The sequence below is a fragment of the Bos grunniens genome, chromosome 17 (genome assembly GCF_055505025.1).
Source record: "Bos grunniens cultivar Pamir isolate PY7600 chromosome 17, Bosgru_T2T1.0, whole genome shotgun sequence".
In the NCBI taxonomy this organism is placed as follows: Eukaryota; Metazoa; Chordata; class Mammalia; order Artiodactyla; family Bovidae; genus Bos; species Bos grunniens.
This window is the reverse complement of record NC_141181.1, coordinates 55,674,550-55,700,901: the sequence shown is the minus strand read 5'-3', so window position 1 is coordinate 55,700,901 and position 26,352 is coordinate 55,674,550. Positions and strand designations below refer to the sequence as shown.

At 40.8% G+C, this 26,352-nt stretch overlaps 1 protein-coding gene across 2 annotated transcripts in view; it reads left to right on the top strand.

The window, feature by feature from the left end:
• The window catches only part of BRAP (BRCA1 associated protein), a 31,708-nt gene extending 8,674 nt beyond the window's left edge, over nucleotides 1-23,034 (top strand). For both annotated transcript variants that reach the window (XM_086347843.1, XM_086347842.1), the window contains exons 5-12: nucleotides 1,834-1,947; nucleotides 3,876-4,024; nucleotides 9,385-9,460; nucleotides 10,157-10,295; nucleotides 10,670-10,779; nucleotides 12,661-12,750; nucleotides 18,258-18,361; nucleotides 20,598-23,034. In XM_086347843.1, coding sequence (XP_086203969.1) covers nucleotides 1,834-1,947; nucleotides 3,876-4,024; nucleotides 9,385-9,460; nucleotides 10,157-10,295; nucleotides 10,670-10,779; nucleotides 12,661-12,750; nucleotides 18,258-18,361; nucleotides 20,598-20,961 — 1,146 coding nt within the window. In that variant the 3' untranslated portion in view covers nucleotides 20,962-23,034. The remainder of the gene's footprint in view (nucleotides 1-1,833; nucleotides 1,948-3,875; nucleotides 4,025-9,384; nucleotides 9,461-10,156; nucleotides 10,296-10,669; nucleotides 10,780-12,660; nucleotides 12,751-18,257; nucleotides 18,362-20,597) is intronic.
• Nucleotides 23,035-26,352: the final 3,318 nt, after the last annotated feature.

The following is a 26,352-nucleotide window of genomic DNA, read 5'->3' as shown; positions in this document are numbered from 1 at the left end:
TACCCTTTACCCAATATACAGGTTATTTCCCAAAGGAAAAGCCTCCCCTTCTCCACCAAAAAGTCCCTGCAGAATCTATGTTCAGAACTGGTCATCCTCCCTTAGTGGCTTAGCTCTCTTGGTCATATTAAGATAGCATAGATAATATAAGAATCCACACTTGAATTACATCATCCATGTGCAGACTCAATGGACATGGGTTTGGGTGGACTCTGGGAGTTGGTGATAGATAGGGAGGCCTGGCGTGCTGCATTTCATGGGGTTGCAAAGAGTCGGACAGGACTGAGTGAGTCAGACAGGACTGAGTGACTGAACTGAACTGGGTGCAGTGAAAAGCTACTGAAAAGCTTCAGTGGCTCTAAGATTCAAGACCCCGTGAGGGTAGACAGCCAGGACTGTTTTTGCCTGATACAACTCAAATCTCGACCTCAAGGTTGATGGTGCGGCATTTCCTTTTGCAGAACACACTTCCTCTCTTCAGGCAGCTTGTCTGTACTGGCAGGGCCAGAGCACGTAACTTCCTATGTTGGGGCTAATGCCTGTGTGGGAGTGAAATCCACACAAGCCACAGCCTCTCAGCTGCCTCTAAAAATTGCTGAGCTTTAAAAGCTGGAATTGTCTCTTTGTTACTTCCTACTGAGGCTAGACTGGAAGATTGGATTTACTTGTGTTCTTATCCACAAATGCACATGTGCTTTCTGCAGGGGACTGATTTCCCCTGGTTTTATCTGTCTTCCACTCCAAGGGACCAAAACTGTTAGAATTTTAAAGGCTACTTCATCTTGGACCTCTTGACCGTGGCCAAGAGTTTTGCTTTTGGTATTGTACATTAGGTTGTTTAAAACCTCCTGACAGGATCCTGGTCTAACTATCATGTATTAATTACTGTTATTATTTGGCTTATTGAAAAAAAGGAATTGGCTTCTCACTCCCTGCTGGTTCCACTCGTCCTCTTATTTTTTCTCACCTAGATGCTGACATTTGTTTTAAAAAGCTTCTCCATAGGGAATTCCCTAGCAGTTCATTGGTTAAGACTCAGCACTTTCACTTCTGGTGGGCCCAGGTTCAATCCCTGGTTTGGGAACTAAGATCCTGCAAGCCCCAAGGTGCAGCCAGAAAGGAAAAAAGAAAAACTCTCCCGTTAACAGTCATCAGTTATGATTTGGTTCCAAATAGAACTGACCTCAGCTGCTGTGAAAGTGCTGACTAGAGGCAAAAGGGGAAAAAAATGATATCAAGGGAAACATTGACCATTGTTGGTTGACTATGTATTAAAATTGTAAAGTGTTCATGGACTGTTAGCATTAGAAGCAGACTGTGTCCCCAAATTCTAAAACAGCAGCAAATGATGTTGCTTGTATAAAGCCTAATAATAATTTTTAGACTAATTTCCACGGTGCCCTGTTGGCATTAGCACTACCATTGTACCCTGCTGTATAATAAACAATCTTAGACATTTATCAACTGTTGATACAAATGTTAGTCCCTAACCACTTTTTATATGTTTTAAATTTTTGAAATTCAAGTGTACCTGCCGTAACAAAATAAACACTAGACCATCATATTTTGAATGAAAAATAAATAAATAAATAAATAAAATTGTAGGAGCCATCAGTTTATTGCACTTCAGTAGCTTCTGATTATTCAAATAAAACTACCATGTATCAGAAAAAATTGTCGAGTAGGATATTGACCTGCAGGGTTCACTTAGCCTCTCTCCTAAGTATAACTTTTAAAAGCTGATGAAGAGAATAATTGAAGCCATCTTGAATAGAAAGCACATTACCATGATCGCTCTCTTAATTTTTTCCTTTTCCGCCCTGGTTTACCTAGGCTGATGCAGATAGTTTTTACATGGCATGCAATGGCCGCCAGTTCAACTCAATAGAAGATGATGTTTGCCAGCTCGTCTATGTGGAGAGGGCAGAAGTATTGAAATCTGAGGATGTAAGTGCAAACTCTGTTTGAAATAAATGTATCAGAATGGTATAAAATTGAAAATTAAGATACCTGTGGAAATGTCCAGAATTGGCCAGTCCATAGAGACTGAAAATAAGTTAATTGCCAGAGACTGGGGGGAGATAAGTGAGAAGTGACAGCAAGCACATGGTTTCTTTTGGGGGTGACAGAAGTGTTCTAGAATTAGATAGCAGTGTGACGGTTGTACAACTTTGTGAATATACTAAAAATCACTTGAAAATGGCAAATTTTATATATGTGAATTTTATCTCAACTTTTAAAAACTGTCCAAAGTATTTTTTTAAATAAAGAATATTATTTGTGTTATTGAAGTTGAGTATGTATCTATTCCAGATGGATGAAACTGTGCCTGGAGCCCCAAAATGAATATTTTTGTTTTAAATATTAACCCTTAATCCTTATCCTAATACTTAATTCCCTTTTGATAGCAATTTGTATCAGTAATTGCTCTGATCTCCCACCCTCAATGAAGCATTCCTATAACATGTGCTCATTTGAATAAAGTAGTAGATCCAGCTCTGTTATACTTTTAATATTTCCTCTTTTAAAGTAGCCATAAAGGTCTTTTCACATTGAATTCCACTTGATAGGAATAAATTCAGATTAGATTGTTCTGTCATTAGATTAGGTAAAATAAAAATTGGCACAGGGGACTTTCTCTGGTGGTCCAGTGGTTAAGACTCTGCTCCCAATGCAGGGGACCTGGGCATTCAATCCTTGGTTGGGAAGCTAAGATCCCACAGGCTGAGTGGCGTGGGCCAAAAAAAAAAATCAGTCTACTCTTTTGCCGGGTACTGTGCAAGGCCTCAGTGTTAGGAATTCTTTTCTCTAAATGAACACGGCTTCTTGAGAGATTTTCAAATATCTACTCTTCAGGGACTGCAGATTAATGTGACTTTTCTTGGTGTGTTCTTATTTATGTGCCTCACCTTTGCCTCAATAGTCCCCTAGTTGGCAGGGCTTGGGTCAGACATTTCTGTGTTACAGGTGTTTTTTTTTGACCACCTAGATCCTTATGCCCTTCACACTGTGTTCTTTCACAGCCATTGGTAATTACAACCATTTTACAAGCATTGGTAATTAACAGTTTTTAAAAGTTTGGAGTTTTGCGGGACTGCCCTGGTGGTCCAGTGGTTAAGACTGTGTACTTCCAGTGCAGGAGCCCTGAGTTTGATCCCTGGTCAGGGAACTAGATCCCACATGCCACAACTAAAACCTGCCCTGGCCAAATAAATAAATAAATATTTTAAAAATAATAATACATGAAAATTTTGAATTTTGTATCTCTCTCTACTAGAGGCTAAACTCTGTGAGGAAAGGGACAGACTTTGTGTTTTGCAACTTAACTGAATCTGTTTTTGCTCACCGTAGTCCCACACCTAGAACAGTGTCTGGCACACAAAGCAGGGATTTAATTTAATAAGTATGTACTAAATAAATAAAAATCACTGTTGTTGATACTATTATCACATAGTAGAAAGTGTTGAGTTTTAATTTAATCTGTGGAAAATCATTCAGATACACTCCTGCCTTTTTTCCTTTGTGTTCTGTTATGGTCATGGCCATTTACAGTTAGAGCTAGGAGTCTGGTAACATGAGATTCTGGCAGCAGTCTCCCTTCCTCCAATGTCAGCACTGTGAGGGCAGGGATCTTCGTCTGCTTTGTTCCCCTTGGTATTCGTAGTGCCTAGCACAGTCCTGGGACTCTAGGAGGCGACCAATTAATATTTGTTGCATGGATGAAAACCTCACCAAATTAGGTTGTTTTCACAAAGCAATAATATTGAGAACATCCTACCAGGAGTCAAAGAGTATCAGGAAAACTATTGCCTTAAAAAAGAAAAATTAGAACCTGTGGATGACAAGTGAGGCTCATTCAAGTTGTTTCCCTGTAGGGCGCCAGCCTCCCTGTGATGGACCTGACAGAGTTGCCCAAGTGCACCGTGTGTCTGGAGCGCATGGACGAGTCCGTGAACGGCATCCTCACCACCTTATGTAACCACAGCTTCCACAGCCAGTGTCTGCAGCGCTGGGACGACACGACGTGAGTGCAGGGGCGCATCCCCCTCCCTGTCAGAGCTCATTATTACTCTTTCCCAGAATTAAAAACAGCACCCTCCAGAAAGAACCACTCCAAGTATTTGATTTTATAAACCTGGGTACCACAGTGGTGAGGAGGTCACATGGAAGGGCCTTCTGTATTTCGTCTTTGCTTTTCCTCAGTTCACATGGGGTCAGCATCTGTAGACCAGTTCCTTTCTAATGTGCTGACTAATATCCTTGTGGAATGTCCCAAAGCAGCATGAATCGTTCTTTCCTTCCAAGAGCCAGAGAATGAAAGGAGTGGGGGGTGGGGGAGTAAAGGTTAGCTTTTAGGCTCCTCTACTTAAAGGGCATCTAGGTCTAAAATCTTGTTTATCACTTGCATTTTATGTCTACCGTTGACTTTGGCTTTCTTATCAGAGTGCCGGGCTACACCAGTTGGACGTTTTAGATTTATCATTATCGATGGCTTGGTGGCCAGTAGTAACAACAGGCACTAAGTAAGAGGCACACACACACCTATGGTGTCCTGTTTCCTAAAGCAGCACAGACCCAGTTTGTATGAAAGGGAGCACTGTGCAAAGAACTGAGGTGTAACCTGTACTTTTATTTCCTCTAGTCAGAAGTTGCTGCTCCCTTCACAGACTGCATTGTGAGTCTTAGCTAGAAAGGTAGATCAGACTGGCCACAAGGGTTTCCCAGCAGAGAAGAAGGTGCAGAATCAAATAATCACACAGATAAACGAGGTTACAAAGGAACAGTGTTGCAGCACCGTGACTAGGGAATAGGGCCCTGACCCCACCAAGCTTGTCCGAGAGGCATCACTCAGGGAAGAGGAATAGGAGTTAGCCAGGTGACCGGTGGAACCCAAGAGAAGATGGTGTGGGGGAGAGGTGTAGCCAGGGAGCAAAAGGTCACGTTCCAAAGCCCAAGAGTGAGGAGGGGTGAAAGTCTACGGGAGTCTCGGTTCTTTGCCCCCATGTGGCCAGCCTTCCAGAGCAGGGACCTTGTCTGGCTGTTCTCTGCTGTGCCCTCCATACTTAGGGGGAGATGTAGTACGTAGGAGGAGCTCAGTAAATATCTCTGAGCAAATATATAGACCCTGGCTTTCCTGTGGCTTGTTTAACCAGAGAATAATTTTGGCCCAGTTCTGTAGAGTCCTTAGTCAATTCTGTGGTATCATTTAGTTCTTCAGAGAATTGTCCAAGGTTTAAATTTGCCTGGAATAAAGCCACTCTGAGGTGTGTGCATTCCACAAAGTATTAGTGTGTATCTTGTGTCCATCTGCTACCCCATTTAAGTTCTGGATACTTCTTTGTTTCCCACCACTCCAGTCTTACTCTCAGTACACGTTAACTTTTGTTTCGGTTGCAGTGGGTCTCTGTTGCTGCATGCGGGCTTCTCATTGCGGTGGCTTCTCTTATTGGAGAGCACGGGCGGTAGGCGTGTAGGTTTCAGTAGTTGTGGCTCCCGGGCTTAGTTGTTCTGTGGCCTGTGGGATTCACTTGGACCAGGGATTGAACTTGTGTCCCCTTCATTGGCAAGCGGATTCTTATCCACTGTGCCATCAGAAAGTCCCACATTAATTTTTGTAAAACCATAGCATTTTCACGTTTCCTTAGGGACCATCTTGTCCAACCTCCTCGTTACTTATAGAGGAGGAGACTAAGGCCCAGAGGTGATGGTTGGCATGCTTAGAGTGTCAGGACAGAGAATGCCAGAACTGGGACCAGAATTCAACCCACTGGGCAACTGCCTTCCAAACCATACAGTGTCTTCAGCAAGTGGGTTTTAAGCGTCTCTATATGCACAGTGCTGAGGGGCAAAGAATCAGAACACAGACTCTCTTTACGGACATTGAGTCTCCTAAGGGAGAATCACACATGTATGCGTACAATTCAAGGTAGAGATGAGAGATCGAGCTGGTTCCTCCTCTGGGTTGGTCTGGAAGGGCTACTTAACAGAAGACAGTATTGGTACCAGGCCTTGAAGGGTACTTTCTTGTCAGGGAATGACATTCTGAGAGGGTTTCCCCAAATATCTCCTCAGGAAAATAAGGTAACAGCTCGTAATTATTTTTGAAGGGAAAGCAGGAAGAATTAATGAACTGTTATTTTTTAATAGACAGATGGGATGATGTATCATGGAGTTCTAATTGTATAGTACAAATAAGTTAATTTTTGTAACTTCCCCTCTTTTCTCCTTTTTGATTCTCAGGATCATACATTTCAAAAAATCATTCTGGCACAGTGTTGAAAGTTAGATTTAAAAATTCATTTGTTTTTTTTTTTTTTAAATTATATTGATTTTTGACTGTGCTGGGTCTTCATTGCCACGTGGACTTTTCTTTAGTAAGGCACGGGCTCTAGGGCACGTGGGCTTCAGTAGTTTCAGCGTGTGGACTCAATACTTGCGGCTCCTGAGGTCTGGAGCAGAGGCTCAATAGTTGTGGTGCGTGGGCTTAGTTGCTCCAAGGCATGTGGGATCTTCCTGGATCAGGGATCGAACCTGTGTCTCCTGCAGTGGCAGGTGGATTCTTTTACTACTGAGCCACCAGGGAAGCCCCAATTGTTGATTTCTTATCCCACAATTACTATAGCCACCACACAGACTGAAGGGATGACACAGAGCTAGTTCCTACCTTTGACAAGACCGCTTGCGAGATCCTACCGGCAACTTCTGTTGTTTTTTCAAATTTCTCCTGTCTTCTCTTTTGATCCTAGAAAAAGAAACAGACTAAATCCTTTAGTTTTCTCTTGACAAACATGGTCCTTATCTGTGACAAGCACTTAGCGTTCTTCCTGCATATTTCCTTTCCTTGGTCTTATTTATTCAGTTGAGTAACAGATTGATTCTAGTTATATCTTGAGCATTGGTGGTGCTAGTTCACTTAGCCTCAGCTGTAACCCTCTTTCTATCATGTTTGCCCATCAGACACAAATATTCATGGCTGGCACTTAGTATTACTTTGTCTTTAGTTAAGGGTTAATAGATTTTTTTTCAAAAATGTTTTTAGTTTTATTGAAGTATAATTGACAGTCAAAATTGTATATATTTCTTCTTTTCCAGTCTGGATTCCTTTTATTTCTTTTTCTTCTCTGATTGCTGTGGCTAGGACTTCCAAAACTATGTTGAATAATAGTGGTGAGAGTGGGCACCCTTGTCTTCCTGATTTTAGAAGAAATGCTTTCAGTTTTTCACCACTTAGGATAATGTTTGCTGTGGGGTTGTCGTATATAGCCTTTCTTATGTTGAGGTATGTTCTTCTGTGCCTACTTTCTGGAGAGTTTCTATCATAAATGGGTGTTGAATTTTGTCAGAGGCTTTCTCTACATCTGTTGAGATGATCTTATGATTGTTATCTTTCAATTTGTTAATATGGTGTATCACATTGACTGATTTGCACATCTTGAGGAACCCTTGCATCCCTGGGATAAAGACCAATTGATCATGATGTATGATCTTTATAATGTGTTGTTGGATTCCGTTTGCTAGAATTTTGCTGGCATTTTGAGGATTTTTGTATCTATGTTTATCAGTGATACTGGCCTGTAGTTTTCTTTTTTTGTGGTATCATTGTCTGGTTTTGGTATCAGGGTGATGGTGGCCTCGTAGAATGAGTTTGGGAATTTTCCTTCCTTTTCAATTTTCTGGAAGAGTTATAGCAACATAGTTGTTAGCTCTTCTCCAAACTTTTGGAAGAATTTGCCTGTGAAGCCATCTGGCTCTGGGCTTTTGTTCATTGGGAGACTTTTGATTACAGTTTCTATTTCTGTGTTTGTGATTGATTTGTTCGTATTTTCTATTTCTTCCTGGTTCAGTTGTGGAAGGTTACACTTTCCTAAGAATTTGTCCATTTCTTCCAACTTGTCCCAATTTATTGCCATACAGTTTTTCGTAGTAGTCTCTTATGATCCTTTGTATTTCTGTGTTGTCCATTGTAACTTCTCCTTTTTCATTTCTAATTTTATTGATTTAAGTCTTCCCCCTTTTTTCTTGGTGAGCCTGGTTACTGGTTTGGCAGTTTTGTTTATCTTCTCAAAGAACCAGCTTTTAGTTTTATTGATCTTATATGAAGTCTAGAAAAATAGTACTGATGATCCTACGTGCAGGGCAGCAGAGGAGACACAGATGGGTTAAAGAGAGGGTGGGATGATTTTAGAGAACAGCATTCAAACATACACATTATTACATGTAAAACAGATAGCTAGTGGGAGTTTGCTGTGTGACTCAGGGAACCCAGCGCCAGTGCTCTGTGACAGCAGGTGGGCTGGGGGGCACAAAGGGAGGGGACAGTTGTATATCTGTGGCCAATTCATGTTAATGTATGGCAAAAACCATCACAATATTGTAATTAGCCTACAATTAAAAACAAAATATAAATAATTTAAACATTGTATGTACTTAAGGTGTACAACTGGATAACCTGATATACATCAACATTGTCAAATACACATCACAACCAAACAGTTCAGCATATCCGTCACTTCACACCTTTACCATTGTCCTTTTCTTTCCTTTTTTAGTTTTCTTTCTATTTTTATTTTATGGTGAGACCACACTCCGCCCTCTACTAAATTTCAGGAACACAATATAATATTGTCAGTTACAGTCAACATTAATGTACACCAGTTCTCCAGAACTTACTCATCTTGCATAACTGAAAGCTTGTAACTCTTGACCAGTATTTCCCCATTTCCCCCTTTTCCCAGCCCCTGGTAGCCACCTTTCCTCTCTATGTATCTATGAGTTTGGCTTCTGTGCCATTTTTATTGGCTTTTTGTAAATCGAAACAGTACTCACAGAGCACTGATACCTTCTTCCAGGTGAACTTCATTGTATGATAAAATGTCATATGCATTTCATGAGTACATTAACATTTTTGTTTTAATTTAGTGAAATTTACTACAGAATTTAATTTCAGCTCTTAGGAGCAACCTTGAGAGGACAAGGGTACATGTTGGATGATTTAAAACTTTAGGAAGTGAAGATAAGGTAGATTGTAAGTAAAAATACATTATGGGTAACCAGACATGAAAAAAATAACTTGTCTCAAGTCTCTAATTGTAACCTGTAAATATTTAGTTCTTTGATTACCTCAGCTTTAGGCAGAAGACTGGAAAAAGATATGGGGCATATCAAGATTTCTCCCTTTTCTTCAGCTTTATCAAGATCTTTTTTTTTTTTTCCATTTTGTTTGAGAATAGCTTGGAAGTGTTTGTCTTTTGAATGATAGCCTTAGTTATAAAAAATATTATGTAAGAGAGGGAGTATATAAAATTGAATTTTTGACTTTGGGGTTCTGTAACAGCTGTCTTTTACATTTAATCTGTGTCATTATTTTTTTGGTGCCCTTTATAGATGTCCTGTTTGCCGATATTGTCAAACGCCAGAACCAGTAGAAGAAAATAAGTGTTTCGAGTGTGGTGTTCAGGAAGTAAGTAACAAGTGGTGGAAAAGAATAATGTACACAGCTTTAATTGTCTGGGATTTTCTTCTGCCCATTGTGACTTAAATTGTTTTCAATTCTTTTTGAGACAGATTTTTTTTCTCTCTCTGTTGAGGATCAGGCAAAAAAAGAAAAAATTAAAATACACAAACTATTTTACTCCTACACAAAATACTTTATGCTTTCATTCTTTGGTGTTTGAAAAGGCCGAGATTTTTGTTGATAAATTATTTTTCCTTGTTGTTTACATAGAGTTCCATAGAATCCAGAGTGAAAAACTTAATTGACCCATAAAAGCATCCTTGTTGGGTGTTTTTTAAAAATATTTATTTATTTGGCTGCACTGGGTCTTAGTTGCAGCACTCAGGCTTAGTTGTTGGTTACTCAGAGACATGTGAGATCTTAGTTCCGTGATCAAGGATCCAGCCTGAGGACCCTGCATTGGAAGGTGGATTCTTAACCACTGGACCGCCAGGGAAGTCCCCTGGTTTGAATAAGGGGACTTATTTGAATGTAAAATAATTTGAATAAGTTTGAATAAGTCTCCTTATTCAGAACTCCTGTAGAAACATCTCTAAACCTCATCCTGTGTCAGGCCCCTCATACACCCCAGTGTCATACACCTCATACACCAGGTCATGTAATTTTACATCACTAATGAAGATCTTACCTCCTTCCTGGCAGAACCTTTGGATTTGTTTAATATGTGGCCACATAGGATGTGGACGATATGTGAGTCGACATGCCTATAAGCACTTTGAGGAGACCCAACACACGTATGCCATGCAGCTCACCAACCATCGAGTCTGGGACTACGCTGGAGGTGAACACCACTCCTGATTTCTAGTTTGGACTCATTCTATCTAAAAACATCTCTGTCAGAACCTCTCCACTTCCTTTCTCACAACTTGAAATCTTCCTGACAGCTATGGCAAACTCCAATTCTCATGGTGGCCCATAGGGCCCTCTTTCATATGTGAATGGCCTGCATTGCCCAGGTTAAAGAGAGTTAATACTTACACTCTTGCCCTCTCACTCTTTTTTAAAAATTCCAGTAATTTAAACCACTTGTAAAGAAATATTGCGCAGCATTTAATTTGGATCTGTGAAAACAAAAATTTTGTCCAAGTTAAAGGTTTATGGAGACCCTTTTCATTCTGAAAAACCATGCCTTGGTTGACTTATTCTTTTCTTTAGATAATTATGTCCATCGACTGGTTGCAAGTAAAACAGATGGAAAGCTAGTACAGTATGAATGTGAGGGTGATACTTGCCAGGAGGAGAAAATAGATGCCTTACAGTTAGAGGTAAGATATTTTATTATTAATCACTAAATACCTACGTCTACTGCTTTTTACTATTCTAACTTGAAAGGTTGTTTGGGCTTTAATTTTGCCATTTGCCTGGCATGTTAGCTTTTGTTTTAAAGATCTATATTGCTCTGAAGGATTCTTTAAATATTTTTATTTCATCTGATTTTCTTCTTTGGAAATCTGAAGTTTCATTGAGCCTTATAATTTTCAACATTATGTTCCTGGTTGTCTCAGAGTATTAGGGTTATCCTCTGTAGCTGTGATAAAACTAGAAGTTAAGAATCTTCCTGTTGGCATCACAGTAGCAGTCGGAAATGGAACAAACTTGGTCAGGATGAGGAGTCCCCAATAGCATCGTTCCATGCCGAGAAGCTTTTTTGTATATGTTGAGTTGACATTTAGTAATTGATAAAGATAAAGCCTTATATAGATAAAACCATTTTTGGATATTCATATAAGTGAAGAAACAACAAAATTTGCCCAGTTGGTTTTTCTCATAACAGTAAACTTTATATAAACTATAAACATGATATGTAAATTTTATATTACGGAAAGAAAAGTTTAACATGAGTCCTATTTTATATAAATTTCAAAACAATTACTTTAAAAACAAATACCTTAACCATTGGAGGAAGTGGACATTTGAAAACTTGCTCATCTCCAGGTGTTTAAAGTCAGTGAAATGGCCTAAAATAGAGCTGAAGTTGTTACCATTAATATATTGTATTGACATGAAAAAAGTTCCAATTTCTAGTGTTAAGTTTTTAGTAACTCCTACAAATTAAGTATGTTCATTCAGTGAATACCTATAGAGGGTTGCTGTCTGTCAGCTACTCTTCCATGTGCTACTTGTCCATTTAACTTAGCATTAAATGGACTCCCTGCCCTCCTGGAACATACATTCTAGTGACATACATTCTCTCAAATTGTCCTTTCTTTCTGTGGCTCTTTCATTCTCTTCTGGGGCCTGCAAACATGAGTAGATCTCCAGTCTCCTGGAATGATCTTTTCCAGAATACAAAATGTGATCCTGACACTCTTTGGCTCACATTTCTAGATGTGATACCCCGGAACTTTGCATAGGCCCCATCTCACCACACCCTATACTCCAGGCTCACTGGTCTTACTTCATGGCTGCAATAATCCTAAACGTCCACAGCATCACATTTCTCTGGAATCTTTCTGTCTCCTCCTATCTGTCTGTCAAGGTGTCAAGGGTCCTCTCAAATCTCACCTTCTGTCAGAAATCCTATCGGATCCTACCGTCATAAGCCATCTGTCCTTTCTCTGTAGTTACACAGCACAGTTCATTCATTCATGCACTTGGGTAGCAAACTTTTCTTGACATCCAGGATGTGCCAGGCATCGAGGGCACAAAAATAAAGATATAGCCTTGCTTTCAAAGAGTTCACAGTCCAGTCAAGGAGAGAGCCTGGTAAATGGCTGATTAAGTGCTAATGTCATAAGTGCTCTTAATGATGGGCACAGTGGGAGCCAAGAGGGGCAATTAACCCGAGGCTGGAAGTGATAGGGACAGCTTCCTGAAGGGGTAGCTGGATGAGCTGATTTGAGTTATACTCGATTTAAAACCATGTGGTTCTTGAAGTCAGCTTGAACAGAAACAAGGGTTTTTTAAATTGTACGTTTCTCTGTTTGTCCCTAACTAGATTGATTGTAAGCCCCCAGAGGGGACTGAAGTGTAATTGTCATCTCTGTGTTCCCCTAATTATTGAGTAGAGTGGAACCAAGATGTAATATACATTCTGAATGTTCCTCTTACTCTTCTTAAGGTCATTAAAAATCAGGTTTTAATTGACTTTCAGAGACGGACAACAGTAACTTATGTTTTGGTGTCCATTCTCTGTGTTTTTATAGTATTCATATTTACTAACAAGCCAGCTGGAGTCACAACGAATCTACTGGGAAAACAAGATAGTCCGGATAGAGAAGGACACAGCAGAGGAAGTAAGTCTCTCATTTGATGACTGCTAAAATGCCACGTGCTAGGACAGCTTGCTGGTGGGGGAGAAGGCGGAGTACAGGGGAAAAGGGATCCCACAATCTTTCCTTTGAGTCTCATCTATAGGCAGAGAGCTGGTTTACCTCTAAAAAAGAAACCTTTGTTTTAGGTCAGTTAAATCTCAACAAGGGTGGAGGCTAGTAAGGGTAGAAAAAAGAAAGGATTGGAATCGCTTGGCTCACTCCAGTGACCAAACTCTTGATCAAGGTTCCAGTAAACACCTGACTTGCCATCATACTGTAGACTTAGCCTCTGAAGGCTGTATCAGGAAACAACTTCCAGACAACAATGAGAGTGAAAGTAGTCAAAAAGAGGAAAAGGAAGAGACAAAAATACACTTACTGCAAATGTAATCAAGAGTTGACTCATTGGAAAAGACTGATGCTGGGAGGGATTGGGGGCAGGAGGAGAAGGGGAAGACAAAGGATGAGATGGCTGGATGGCATCACTGACTTGATGGACGTGAGTCTCAGTGAACTCAGGGAGTTGGTGATGGACAGGGAGGCCTGGCATGCTGCAATTCATGGGGTCGCAAAGAGTCGGACATGACTGAGCCGACTGATCTGATCTGAAGCATAATTGAAGAGAAGGGAAGTGGACATATTCTCACCTAGGATTAATAAATCAAGATTTTATTGTGTGCTCACCTCTGCACACAAGCTTATTGTGTGCTGAGCCCTATTCTATACTAAGTTAAAGAAGAAATCAGACACTTGGTATGTACTTAAAAAAAAAGAAAAGAAACCTTGGATTTAAAGCCTTAAGTATTTTGGTATTTTGAGGTTGGGATGTTGTTTGTTTGTTCACTCAGTCAGGTTTTCTAGTGGCTTGTGCAATTCCATTTAAAAAATAGAAGTATGTGCATGAGAGTTTGTAATTTGAGTCAGCCAAGTGGTTTGTCAACTTGGGAACAGCTGCTTTGGGGAGCTGAATATGGGCTCCTAAGGCAAGAGGATGGTGCTTTAAAATTGAAGGGAATAAAATTAGGCAGAGATGCTAGAGTGGTCAGCATGGCACCTTGTTGGTCTCAGGCAGTGGTCTTGAAAATTTAACAAGATAATCCTTTAAAGAAGAGGCCATTCACTATTCCAGTGGGTAGAAGAGAAAAGTGATGTGATTTGGCGGAAGCCCAGCCCAGAGTGGCCCAGAGCGAGCGGCCCAGAGCTCCACCAACTTGGTTTTCCCTTTGTCTCCAGCATGTACAAGGAATGCTGAGCGTACCAGAGAAGGGAGTTTGAAAACCATTGAGCACCTGAGTGTTCATGTATATGGGGCTCTGGGAACCATTCTCAGGATCTAGGGACAGTGATTCCCTTAGTCTTAAATAAAGGCTTTTAAATTTAAATCATTGATTTAAATGGTTATTTTAAAAATGCTTATTTTAGTAACTGAATCTCCACCAGTAACTAGGTCTTCAGATGGGGAACTGCAGAGCCAGATACGGGGTTCACTTCTGTGGTAGCTGGTATTATCCTGGAGCTTAGCAGGCAAGGCCAACCTGTCACTTTATGCCAGGCTCAAGGGTCCCAGTTTCTGAACATGCGTACAATTGAGAAGAAATCAGGTCTCTTTCATTAAGGCGTAGTGTGTGCGTGCTCAGTCGTGTCTGACTCTTTGCAACCTCATGGACTGTAGCCCACCAGGATCCTCTATCCATGGAACTTTCCAGGCAAGAATACTGGAGTGGGTTGCCATTTCCTATGCCAGAGGATCTTCCCAATACAGGGATCAAAGCTGCATCTCCTGTGTCTCCTGCACTGGCAGGCAAATTCTTTACCCATAGCAGCACTTGGGATGCCCCCAGCTTTACAATAATCTCTCTCGAAAAGTTCATGATGCAGTTCTTACAAGAACCTTCTAAGCAACGGCAGTGCCTTTCTAGAGGGGCTTGATTGGAGTCCACATGGGAAGGAGGTACCTCTGACAGCACTCGAGAGGCAGAGCAGGGGTTGCTGCCACTCGGTGTGAAGTTTGGGTCTCCCCAGGAGGAGCACCAGCAATGCCATGCAGCCTCACTAATGAGTTTTTCTATGGCTGTCCCAGTGTGACCACCTAAAGTGCTTTGTACAGACCCTTGAGAACTTAGCTCAGGATCCTCTCTGCCTTTTAAGATTCTTGAGGATTAACTGCATTCCCTAACACATGCCAATGGAAAGCAAATCAGAGGGCAGGAAAACTAAAAATGTGAAACTCTGTTTACTTCGAGGTAGGGATAAGGTGGCGGCCAAGGCAGCCGTAAATACAAAACCTGGAAAGGATATTTTGTGTTCTAGTAAAAGAGGTCAGTTAATGGGTGATGTAAGCCTTTTGTTCCTGCCTCTGTCCTTCTCCTGACCAGTCCTCTGTCCGTTGGCACACCCAACCATGGTGCACGTGCAAGGAGAAACGGTGATCATGAGTTTCACGGGCAGAGATTCTTGGTCATGGGACTCATAGAAAGTTAATGTAGGGGAGCAGAGGGGCTGAAGATTGAAATTCACTGTGGACTTCAATTACAATACTATTCCAGTCCCTCGATGCCTTAGGTAGTGCAGTTATTACAGCGTGAGCAATGGAAAATGAAGCTCATACCCATTTGAAGGTTCCTAGTGTTAGTGGGCCATGTATGAAGAGCATAGAGTAGGTCATCTATACAGGTGAATTCTCCTAGATACCACTTTTTTTCTGGAATTCCCTAAGTGGTCCAGTGGTTAGGACTTGGCAGTTTCACTGACAAAGGGGATGGGTTTAATCCCTGATCGAGGAACTGAAATCCCACAAGTTGCATGACATAGCTTAAAAAAAAAAAAAGATAAATCTTTTCTTTTAAGCCTATAGCTCCATATATAAATTGCTGTTTTCCAGCTATAGATTGTGAACTGAGTTTGGTGGGCCACAGCTGGTATTTTTATTAAACAGCATGGGATAGATATCAGAGTGAATCACATTTAATATTACTTTGTGAAACTTCTGTTTCAGGAGTGTGTGTGTGTGTGTGTGTGTGTACACAAAGTGTTTCTTATTGCGGGCTAATGGTCAGAAATGGTTTTTAAATCACTGGTTTAAACCATCATAACATTTGTCTCTAGCAATATTAAAAACCTTTTTGAGGTCACTCAGTATTTTTCATCTTGATTTAAATGTGTTTGGCTTATTGTCTTTAGTCACCAAAACATTGGTTTGGTTTCTTTTGATGGTTATTTCTGTCCTTTCCAGTTTCCCTGAACTGATTGGAGTAACTTTAAGAGAAAAAGGTCAAAAGGATCTTGTGGTCTTATTTTAAAAACAGTATTGAGGAGAAAATTAATAGTGAATAGAATTAGAGTAATTTGAAAGCTATTTTTATTTTTATGACATAGCAGAACTTTTAGAAATCTCCTTTTAATTGCATGTTCTTCCAACTTAATAATGTTGGCTCTAAAGTTAATTACTACAAAGCCGTTATTCTTATTTAAAAAAAAAAAAAAAGGGAGCAGTGCAGTTAGAGACCTGCTAGGCAGGCCATATGGCAAATGTTTAAAAAGAAAGCATTAAAAGTAGTGAGCTTTTTTCTGGCATGATGGATGTTGCATGAATGTATGCTGAGAGTTTAGATCTTGCCCAGAGGTCACTTTTCCTTTGTTATTGAGCTTTGGCCCACTGTCTGGTGCAGAGAGAGTTTTAGAACTTGGCTTTGAACCCAGACTTGGGGTCCAGTCCTGGACTCACATCACTCTAGCTGGGTGACCTTGGGGTGTATTGCCTCACCTTTCTCAAGCCTCAGTTTCTGTAAAAAGTTTATACACCTAAGTCATAGGCTTGTAATAAAGAATAAATGGAAAAAAGGGAATAAATGAGATACTACCTATAAGACACCTAGCCAATGCCTGAGCCATAGGATTTAAACTCTCAGTCACTTCCATTTCCTACTTGACCCACCTATCATGACCCACCTATCTTCTTCCTGTCTTTAGACCAGTGGTGTTGAGGCATACGTTTTTAAGACAATGTAACATGAATTCTTTCTGTAAATTGCCTCTATATAAACTCAATAAAATAAGAACTGCTTATGTTGCATGTGACTTCAGAGTACATGAGAATATTAATAGTGAGTTTGGAGGGGAAAGAATACCAAATAGCTAGAATCACCTGTTACAAGTACCTTTGGATTATTTGGATAATACAGTTGACCCTTAAACAGCATGGGTTTGACCTGCACTTACATGTGGATTTTTTGCAACAGATGCCTACTATAGTACTATAGGAACCACAAGTGGTTGAATCTGCAGATGCAGAACCTCAGATACAGAGCACTGATGATAAAGTTATACTCGGATTTTCAACTTTGAGGAGGGTTGAGTTCCTAACCCCCACGTCATTCAAGGGTCAAGTGTAATTTTAGAATATGATCTCAAGAGGTAAAAAACAGTAGTGAGTTAAGAATGGGAGATTCTTGTCCTCCTACACTGTTGATAGGAAAGTAAATTGGTGCAGTCACTATGGAAGACAGAATGGAGGTTCCTTAAAAAAATTTAAAAATAGAGCTACCATATGATCCTGCAATCCCACTCTTGGACATATATCTGAAAAAGACATAAACTCTAATCAGAAAAGATAAATGCACCCTGGTGTTCATAGCAGCACTATTTATAATAGCCAGTACAAATAGAAGAAACCTAAATGTTCATCAACAGATAAATAGATGAAGATGTGGTACATATATACACTGGAATACTACTCAGCCGTAAAAAAAAGAATGAAATAATGCCATTTGCAGTAATATAAATGGACCTAGAGATTATCGTATTAAATAAAGTAAGTCAAAGAAAGACACATATTGTATGATTATCAGTTACATCCAAATCTTAAAAAATAATACAAATGAATCTATTTACAAAATAGAAACAGGCTCACAGATATGGAAAATAAATTTATATTTACCAAAGAGGATGGGAAGGGGAGTGTGGAATTAACTGATAGACACTACTCTATTTGAAATAGATAAGCAACAAGGATGTACTATATAACACGGAATCATATTCAATATCTTATAATAATTTATAATGGAAAATAATCTGAAAAATATATATGTATTACTGGATCACTTTGCTGTACACATGAAACTACCACAGTATTACAAATCAGCTACATTTCAATTAAAAGAAAAAAAAGAATGGGAGGTTCTGGTCTGGCTTCTTACAAAACCATCTCCTACTCTGTAGCCTGAAGCTCTTTACCTTCTAGCAGTTTCACTCAACATTCAGTAGCTTTTGATCCCTCTTCATCCTGGTTGAGAGAAATGGTAAGAAAAAAGAGAGTTCTCAAAATATTTACTCCTGTTGCAGAAATTCTTTCAGATAATGGTCTCACCTTTTCTAAGTTTGGTTTGTCAAAGTTAAAGACAAGTAGTTGGGAGGTGAAAATTGTAAAGTTAGCCCCAAAGGCCACACAGCTTTCTCTTTGAAATAAAACTGATCTCTGTTTACTATTTCAGATTAACAACATGAAGACCAAATTTAAAGAAACAATTGAGAAATGTGATAGTCTGGAGCACAGACTAAATGATCTCCTGAAAGAAAAGCAGTCTGTGGAAAGAAAGTAGGTATAACTGACCTGTTCTTTTAATTAGCTGTTTTATCCTGACAGGCTCCATAAACAGAGAATCTCCTTTATTCCCAGGGACACACACTCATTATTGTCAAGTGTGTGTGTATGACCGAGTTTTCAAGGGTCTCTCTATATATGGAGCAGACCTACTGTGACTTCCTATTTACTAAAAAATTCAGTGTTTCATGCCAGATGGATGCCATGTGGAATACAGGGCTCTCTCCTGATGACAGTGCTTATGCTTGCACAAGTGTCTCCTATTTTTGCCTGTAGAAAGCTATCTCCCTTTGCCCAGAGCTTCTCTGAGCTGTGGTGACTGAGAAATGGCAGTTAGGAAAGATACTTAAATCTAAGCTGGAGATGGTGTGTCTTCTGGCTTTGCTTGGGAAATAAAGGCCAAAGATACTGAATATGGAGCAAAAAGCACATCAACAACATGGCAAGAACATTCTCTACTACTATTATTTGGGAAGATAATTGCTATTAAATGAAACTACTTTTCTAGCTTAAATTAGACTCACAAAAATAATTGGATTTTTTGCCTCCAGACAAATGGATAAAAAATAAAGGGGATAATTGTCCCTTAAGAAGGTTTTTTGGTTTGTGTTTTTTTAATCTTTTATTTTGGAATAAATTAAGGTTTACAAAAAGGTTGCAACGATAGTTCTAAGAATTTCCATATACCTTTCACCTGTTTTCCCCCATAGCAAATAACTGGATATTTTTAGTAGTGTGGGGGGGTGTGTGTGTGTGTGGTAAAATCTGTGTTACTTAGATTTTGCCATATTAATCATTTTAAGTATACCAGTGTGTATACTTAAAATGTGTGTATACTGTGAGGTGTCTTCACGGTGTGTATACTGTGAGGTGTCCTCACAGTGTGCAACTATGATTCTAGAATTTTTCATCACTCCAACAAAAACTCTTCACCAAAGGGGTTAACTGTTGCGAAAACAATACTACAACATAAATAGAAATAAAAATTAAAAAGTCTCTTATACTTTCAGTGCCCTAACTAATTGAACTGTTCCAAAGAATTTAAAGTTAAAACTGAAAGTTTTCTTTCACTCCCAACCTCTAGGATCTAATGCCTGATGATATGAGGTGGAGCTGATGTAATAATAATACAAAAAGTGCACAGTAAATGTAATGCACTTGAATCATCCTGAAACAATCTCCCCCGTCCCCCTTCACTTCCTGGTCCATGGAAAAACTGTCCTCCATGAAATCAGTCCCTGGTGCCAAAAAGGTTGGGGACCACTGATCTAGAGGTTCTTAATGGCACCAGTGAATACTTCTTGTTCCAGCTCTTTTACTGTACCTGTATAAACATCTCACATACATCTTTTTTCTACAAAAATTGAATAATATTAGGTATTCTCTTTGGTAAAATATTCTGTTTGGGAGGGTTTTTTTTTTCGTTTGGACTGGCGCAACTAGATCTATACCTTGTAACATGTATGAAAATCATAATAATTTTAACCAGTTCCCCTTGATGGACATGTTTTACTACTATAAACAATGTTGCAATAAGCACCTTTCTCCATATGTCATTTAGTGCAACCCTGAATATATTTATTTTATAGGATAAATTCTTGGAAGTAGAATAGCTATGTCAGAGGGCAGGTGAAATTTTAATTTTCATAGATGTTGCCAAGTTGACTTCCATTGATTGTGTATCAGTTCACACTCCAGTGCCACCATGTGGGAGTGCCCCCTTTTCTCACATCTGAGCATTCTGATACATAAAAATGGTATTTCAAGTGGTGTTTTAATTTGTCATTCTTTACTTATAAGATTGAGCATCATATAAGGCACTCCCTCTTCTTGAAGACTCTTCTCCAGCAAATGCAGTGAGGTCAGAGCACTTGACTCTTTAAGAATGTCACTTTTCCTCATAACTTCTTTATCACAGTTATCATCTCTAAGCCACTCATGTAAACAATACAGAGAAGCAGTAGACATTCTATCATGAATCACAGAATAGTTTCTGTGATTGAAAAATCTCTGATCCTTAAATATTGTCCTGAAGCTACACTTGAGTTAACCGAAGCAGAATTCTGATTTCAGGTGGCTGTTGCAATGGCAGCAGACCCCTTGGCCATGGGAGCGAGGGGTCTGCCGTAAGTGGATTCTGAGGTCATGTTCTCTGTTCAGTCCCAGAGCAGAAAGGGAACTCTGTCAGCAAATGGAAAATGTCCATTGTCTCCCTTTGTTTTTGTGAAAGGTGCACTCAGCTAAACACTAAAGTGGCCAAACTCACCACGGAGCTCAAAGAGGAGCAGGAAATGAACAAGTGTTTGCGAGCCAATCAAGTTCTCCTGCAGAACAAGCTGAAGGAGGAGGAGAGGGTGTTAAAAGAGACCTGCGACCAGAAGGACCTGCAGATCACCGAGATCCAGGAGCAGCTGCGGGATGTCATGTTCTACCTGGAGACGCAGCAGAAAATCAACCATCTGCCCGCTGAGACCCGGCAGGAAATCCAGGAGGGACAGATCAACATTGCCATGGCCTCAGCCTCCAGCCCCCCGTCTTCTGGGGGCAGTGGGAAGCTGTCCTCCAGGAAGGGTCGCAGCAAGAGGGGCAAGTGATCTTCAGAGAAGTGCACTTCCCCAGGACTGTTCGCCCTGGCAGAGCGAGAGCATGCTGGGGCCTTCAGCTAACTATGAGGGTGGACCCTGAATAAGTATAAGTCAGGATCAAGCCACAGTTGTTCTGATCTTTCATTTGCTAGCGTGCGGTGTAACGACCGTAGAGGGCTGACGACCAGGAGAGTTGAGGGAAACAGGCAGTGTTTTCAAAGGTGGCTGCTTTTCTCAACCATGATAGTTCACTAACCTCAGACATTCTGATGACCATTTTGCCTTCATACTTGATAGATGCCCCAACGCTGCTGTGCATTTTTCCGTTGTATTTACTGAGTTGGTGTATTTGACTTTCAGTTAAGAGCTTGGATTTTTTTGTGTCCCCTGAAAGGTAATATTACCTCGCCCTAAGGCACCAAACCTGCCAGAAGTCACAGCAGTTGCTTGAGAGAGAGGCTCCTGTTGGCCACTAAGGATTTATGAAAACGCCCTAGCATTAATCTCATATCATTGGCATCACTTCTTGCCTCTGGGGAATTGAAGAAATAGTTAAATGTTACATGAAAAGAGGCTAGGTCTGTAAACCCAGCACTGGCTTGTCACCAGCAGCCATCTCCTCTTGCTCTAGGCCTCGCCAGGAAAAACAAACAGCCCCCGGGCAGACTGAGTAGACCCAGTGTAGGAAAAATGGTGACGTCCCCACTTTGTTTATTTTTGATGCCTCCACAGCTCATTATGAACCTCAGAGAAGGAGGCTTAATTTTTGCTTTAAGACTCAATCTCAGTGGATTTCCTAGCATCGCAAGAATAAACAGGCAGATTTATCGTCGATGTGAAAAGGTATGAGCAAGGCCTCTGACTGGCTGACTGTATTTTGTTGGGATCAGTATTTTCTGAGTGTTTACAAAAAACTGGGCTACGTGTTTAGGTTGTGACTAGAAGAAGCTTGGGCAGATCTGCAGTTATGCTTTCAAGATATATCCAAAAGGCTGTTGCTAAATTCAAAAATTAGAATTTTAACAGAGGCCCCTTTAAAACAGTCATGTAATGCTTATATGGGCCAACAGAGGGTCTGTGTACTTTTTCTAGAAACAGAAATGTCAAAAAAAAAAAACAACTCACAATATGTGATAATTAAACAAAATTAAAGTAAGACCCGTGTTGGAATTTAGCTTCCAAAAGAGGTGGCTGTATAGGTTAACAAGAGACACTTAAATGACAGATTTTCTTTTCTGTTTTTATAATTAGACAAAGTTTTCAAATGATCACACTTCAGAACTGGTTTTTAGCCTAGGATTAGGCCTCATCCTCCAAAAGTCTTCATGTCACCTGTTCACACACCAACTGTATGGCTAATCACCATGCGTTTCTGTGGGGTCTGCCACAGCATTTCCCAAAGAACCTTCTCTGTAACTCTGCAACATGAATGTACTCAGACATTCTCAATTTCTTCTTAGGGCAAACCAATTCCACAAGTCCCCCTTGGACTTTATATATATATATATATATACACACAGGTATCTTAAAGCAAAAGTGGGAATGGGAAGCTAACCTAATTCTCTTTCCTATAGAGATTCTATTTTATTTAAAATCTATTTTTACACTAGTTAGAATCCTGCTTTTTTGACCAAGTACTTGTCGTGCATGTCTGACCTTGCAGAAGCTGGGGTGGATCGTAGCATACTAATTAAGAGAATTAGAAGTAGTTGACAAAGCTTGCTTGCTCCTCATTTCTCTGTGATCACCTCTTGTCAAGCAGCTCTACCACCACTGGGAGAACAGAGATTTTTCTCAGTAAAGGTGAGATAAACACTCTGAAAGGCTGTGCCCAGAGGAAGGAGCAAATAGGCAAATGTTTCCAAACGACTTGAAGGTTTAAAAAAAAAATGTTCCAGAAAAAAATCTTGTCAAGCTATGTAAAGAAAATGTTTTAAAAAAAAACAGTCAATGAGTCATGTTTGAATTTGACAAAATTACATAAGGTAGAAACTCTTAGTGTTTTCTGCAGGATGGAAATGAACCACTTAACATATCCATACTACCTTGAAATTGCATTAAAATAACCAAACTTGGAAATGATCCTGCCATGTGTGAAATCTGTGTCTCTCTGGTGGTTATTTTGCTTGGGGGCTTGTACCTGAATCATCTAAGAAAAAGTAACTGAACCAGATAGAGAAGAAGGTTCTCTGAATTGGGAGGCTCGGGTTAAGAGAAGACTCAGACGCACCATTCTCTTGCAAACTATGGTTAAAAAAAAAAAAAAACAGTCAATTTCTACACCCAAGACTTTTTTCCAGGCCCTCTACAGAGCTAGGGTGGTTTTGTTTTTGAAAACTGTCATAAATGTGACTCGTTTCAGGATCCACCGTGTAAGATAAAGCACTGAAGTGACTCCCCGCTCCCTGCTTGCTCAGTAAAGTTGCTCTCGGCTGAAAAAGGGATTTAAATGGGCCAGTCAGTAAGAATGTGAAGAACTTGGCAAATCACAAATGAACAACCTTCTGTCACTACTTGGAAACCTCTCTCCTGGTGCACTCGGGGTATACAAGCTACAAATACTACCCGTAAAATTTGGCTGCAGTGTATGAGGCCACATTGCTTGGGCTGGTGGTAGATTTTGGCTCGTTGTGATAAAGTCCATGGGCTAATCTGGAAAAGAAAAGTCACTCTTATAACATTTGAGGAAAGCTATTTTGTTTCCTCCAGGATAAAGCTGATTTAACTCTGTTGCAGTGATTCTGCTGTGTTACTTCCCTCTTGGCAGCAGAAGGGAAGATTTTCAGGAACTTTTCTTGAGATCTAGCTCCTGTTCTTTAATGGCGCTGGGGGGTACATCTAAACCACCCAGAGACCTGGCCAGCATCTGAAGCAAGTTTAGGAAGCCACCGAGTGTTCTCTGGCAGGCCTGTGCTGCTGGCCAGTCTTCATTCTTGCCTGTGAAAATTCCTGAAATGGGAGTCCTAGAATTCTCTGTAGTGGCTACACCAACAGATGCAGCTTTTAAAGTTAAGATTTTTAAATGACAGAGTAAAGTCATAATAACCTGTCCTCTGAGGAACCCTGAGTTCTACCCCAGAGCCAAAGCCCAATCTCCTCTGCGATGTGAAGTTATCTCCCCCCAAGGCAGTACTGTGGTCAGCCTGCAGCAGGCAAAAAGCATGCTTTGCATTTGTGCAGTAGGGCACTTCAGGGAAGTTATATAAGACTTTTTACTTTTTTGGGGGGCGGGGGGAGAGAGTGTGGTCTCTTTATCCTGATTAATGTCATAACTTCTTTACACCCTCTTCTCATTTTCTGAAGGTAGTGGTAACCATTTACCACCTGATGGTAACCCTTTTTCTTGCTTCCCTGAAACTTACGAGCCCTCCCCAGAATGCTGTCATTTAGGACAACAGTTTCTATCAGACATGAATTTTGAAAGCTGGACTTCTAGAGGCGAAAACTATTTCAGAACCATTTTAGCTAGTGTACCTTTCCAGGGCATTGAGCAGCCTCTCACTGTAATTCTGGAAGCTTATAAGAGCCTGAAAGGTGGTCTGCAGTTGGTTTTTAATCTGGATTTTGAATTCTTTCTGCCTTAAGGCCAGGAAGAGATGAACAGTCTGTCGTGTTATACACAATGACTGTGGCCTTGGGGGCCTAATATTGAACTTCTTTGGGGCAGAAACTTCTCACTAGAACGGAGCTGCACTGGTGCAGACACTTGTTACCCTAAGGCTAATTACCATTTCCGTAGTGTAGTGGTTATCAAGTTCACCTCACAAGGCTAATTACCAAGGACACAACATGAACTAAATCAGCTTTGCTTCTTTTCAGACTGTTCTAAATCCTCAATCCAAAACTCCTTTCAGATCCAGCATATCTTGAAATAAGAGAGGTTTGTCTGGGACTGGGGAAAGGGAGGGTCCATCAAAGGGTGAAATCACCAGCAAAATCTTGGACCATGAAGGTGTTTGACACCTAGGATGAATCTACCCTAGCACAACACAGCTGACTCTAAAAAAAAATCAGAGTGAGGGACTTCCCTGGTGGTCCAGTGGCCAAGACTGCACTCTCAATGCAGGGGGCCTGGGTTCGATCCCTGGTCAGGGAACTAGGTCCCACAAGCCACAACTAAAAGATACCACTTGCTGCAACAAGTTCCCGTGCAGACGAAAAAAAAAAGTGAGTCTATGGCACTGAATCGGAAAAACAGTTCTGACTTGCCCTCTGTGGAGACGTCTTCTGCCATCTTCTGCTGGGAAGAAGCTGCAAGTCCCAGAACAAACCTACTTGATTTGTTTCCTCATTTAAAAAGAACAATTGAGATCCCGCCAGCTATATGGATTCCTGATTCTAAATTCTTCATTCTTTGGTTGTGGCCCAACGGGCTAAAAGTTCAGACTTTTCCCTGGAGGGCCGAGAGAGGGTGAGTGCCATTAAGAGAAGGTGTTTCCACCACTTGAGAAACTTGCTTGTATCACTTACATCATTATCATTGTGCTTAACACCAGCAGGCTGAGGTGCTAAATGGAAAAGAAGGAACGCAAGCTAATTTCTGGGCAGAAGAACAGATCACAGAGAAAGACCTAGAAGTGAAGAAGAAGAAATGGAAATTTTCAGAAGGAATCAAGAGAGTTGCTGGCTTGGAGACACTCCAGCGGACAGCAAATTGGAACTTATCGCACAAAGCCAGCGGGTCCTGCAGCAGCATTCTCCTGGAATTATCTTTTGTGAAGAATCTAGCCTTCATCGTAGCCGTGTCCACTCACACATCCTGATTAGTTTATGCATGCTTGGAAACTCTGAGCCCAAAACCGCTCGCCAAAGTGACCGCAACAGAAGAGCCACGTCATGACTCCCCCACCTCCCCACTCCACCTGTCCTTGGGGAAACAAATGAAAAGCCTGCTTTCGAAACGCACGCCCCAGGAAAACAGCCTTTCGGTTGCATTTGTTTCTATGCTGTGCAAAATCAACACTGACTGGCTTTGATCCCAAACAGGGCCAACTGCGGACACTGAGATTTCTGCAGCCTTCGGCAGCCCTCCCCACCCCCAGCACATTCAACTTCAATTACGTGGGAACAGGCCCGGGGCCGGGGGCTGCCGCCAGATTCTCCTGGCCCAGCTTAGGAGGCCCCGTGCTGTGGCCCAGAATCTTTCCTAAAAGTCTCTGCAGGATTGCTCGGTCGCTGCCAATCCTGCACTTTCTGTTTGGCTAGATTCCTGGCTCTGTTTGATCAGAGTCAGGCGAAGGCTCTCTCCTGCTCCTTTTCCTCCTGTATGCCGGGATCTCCTCTCCCTGCAATCCCACGGCCTCTCACAGTTTTATGTAAATAAAGACATCCTGCTGCTTTTCAGAAACAGAATAATCCCCCAAAGATGACCCACACCATGCAGTCCTCAGCAAAGGGCTG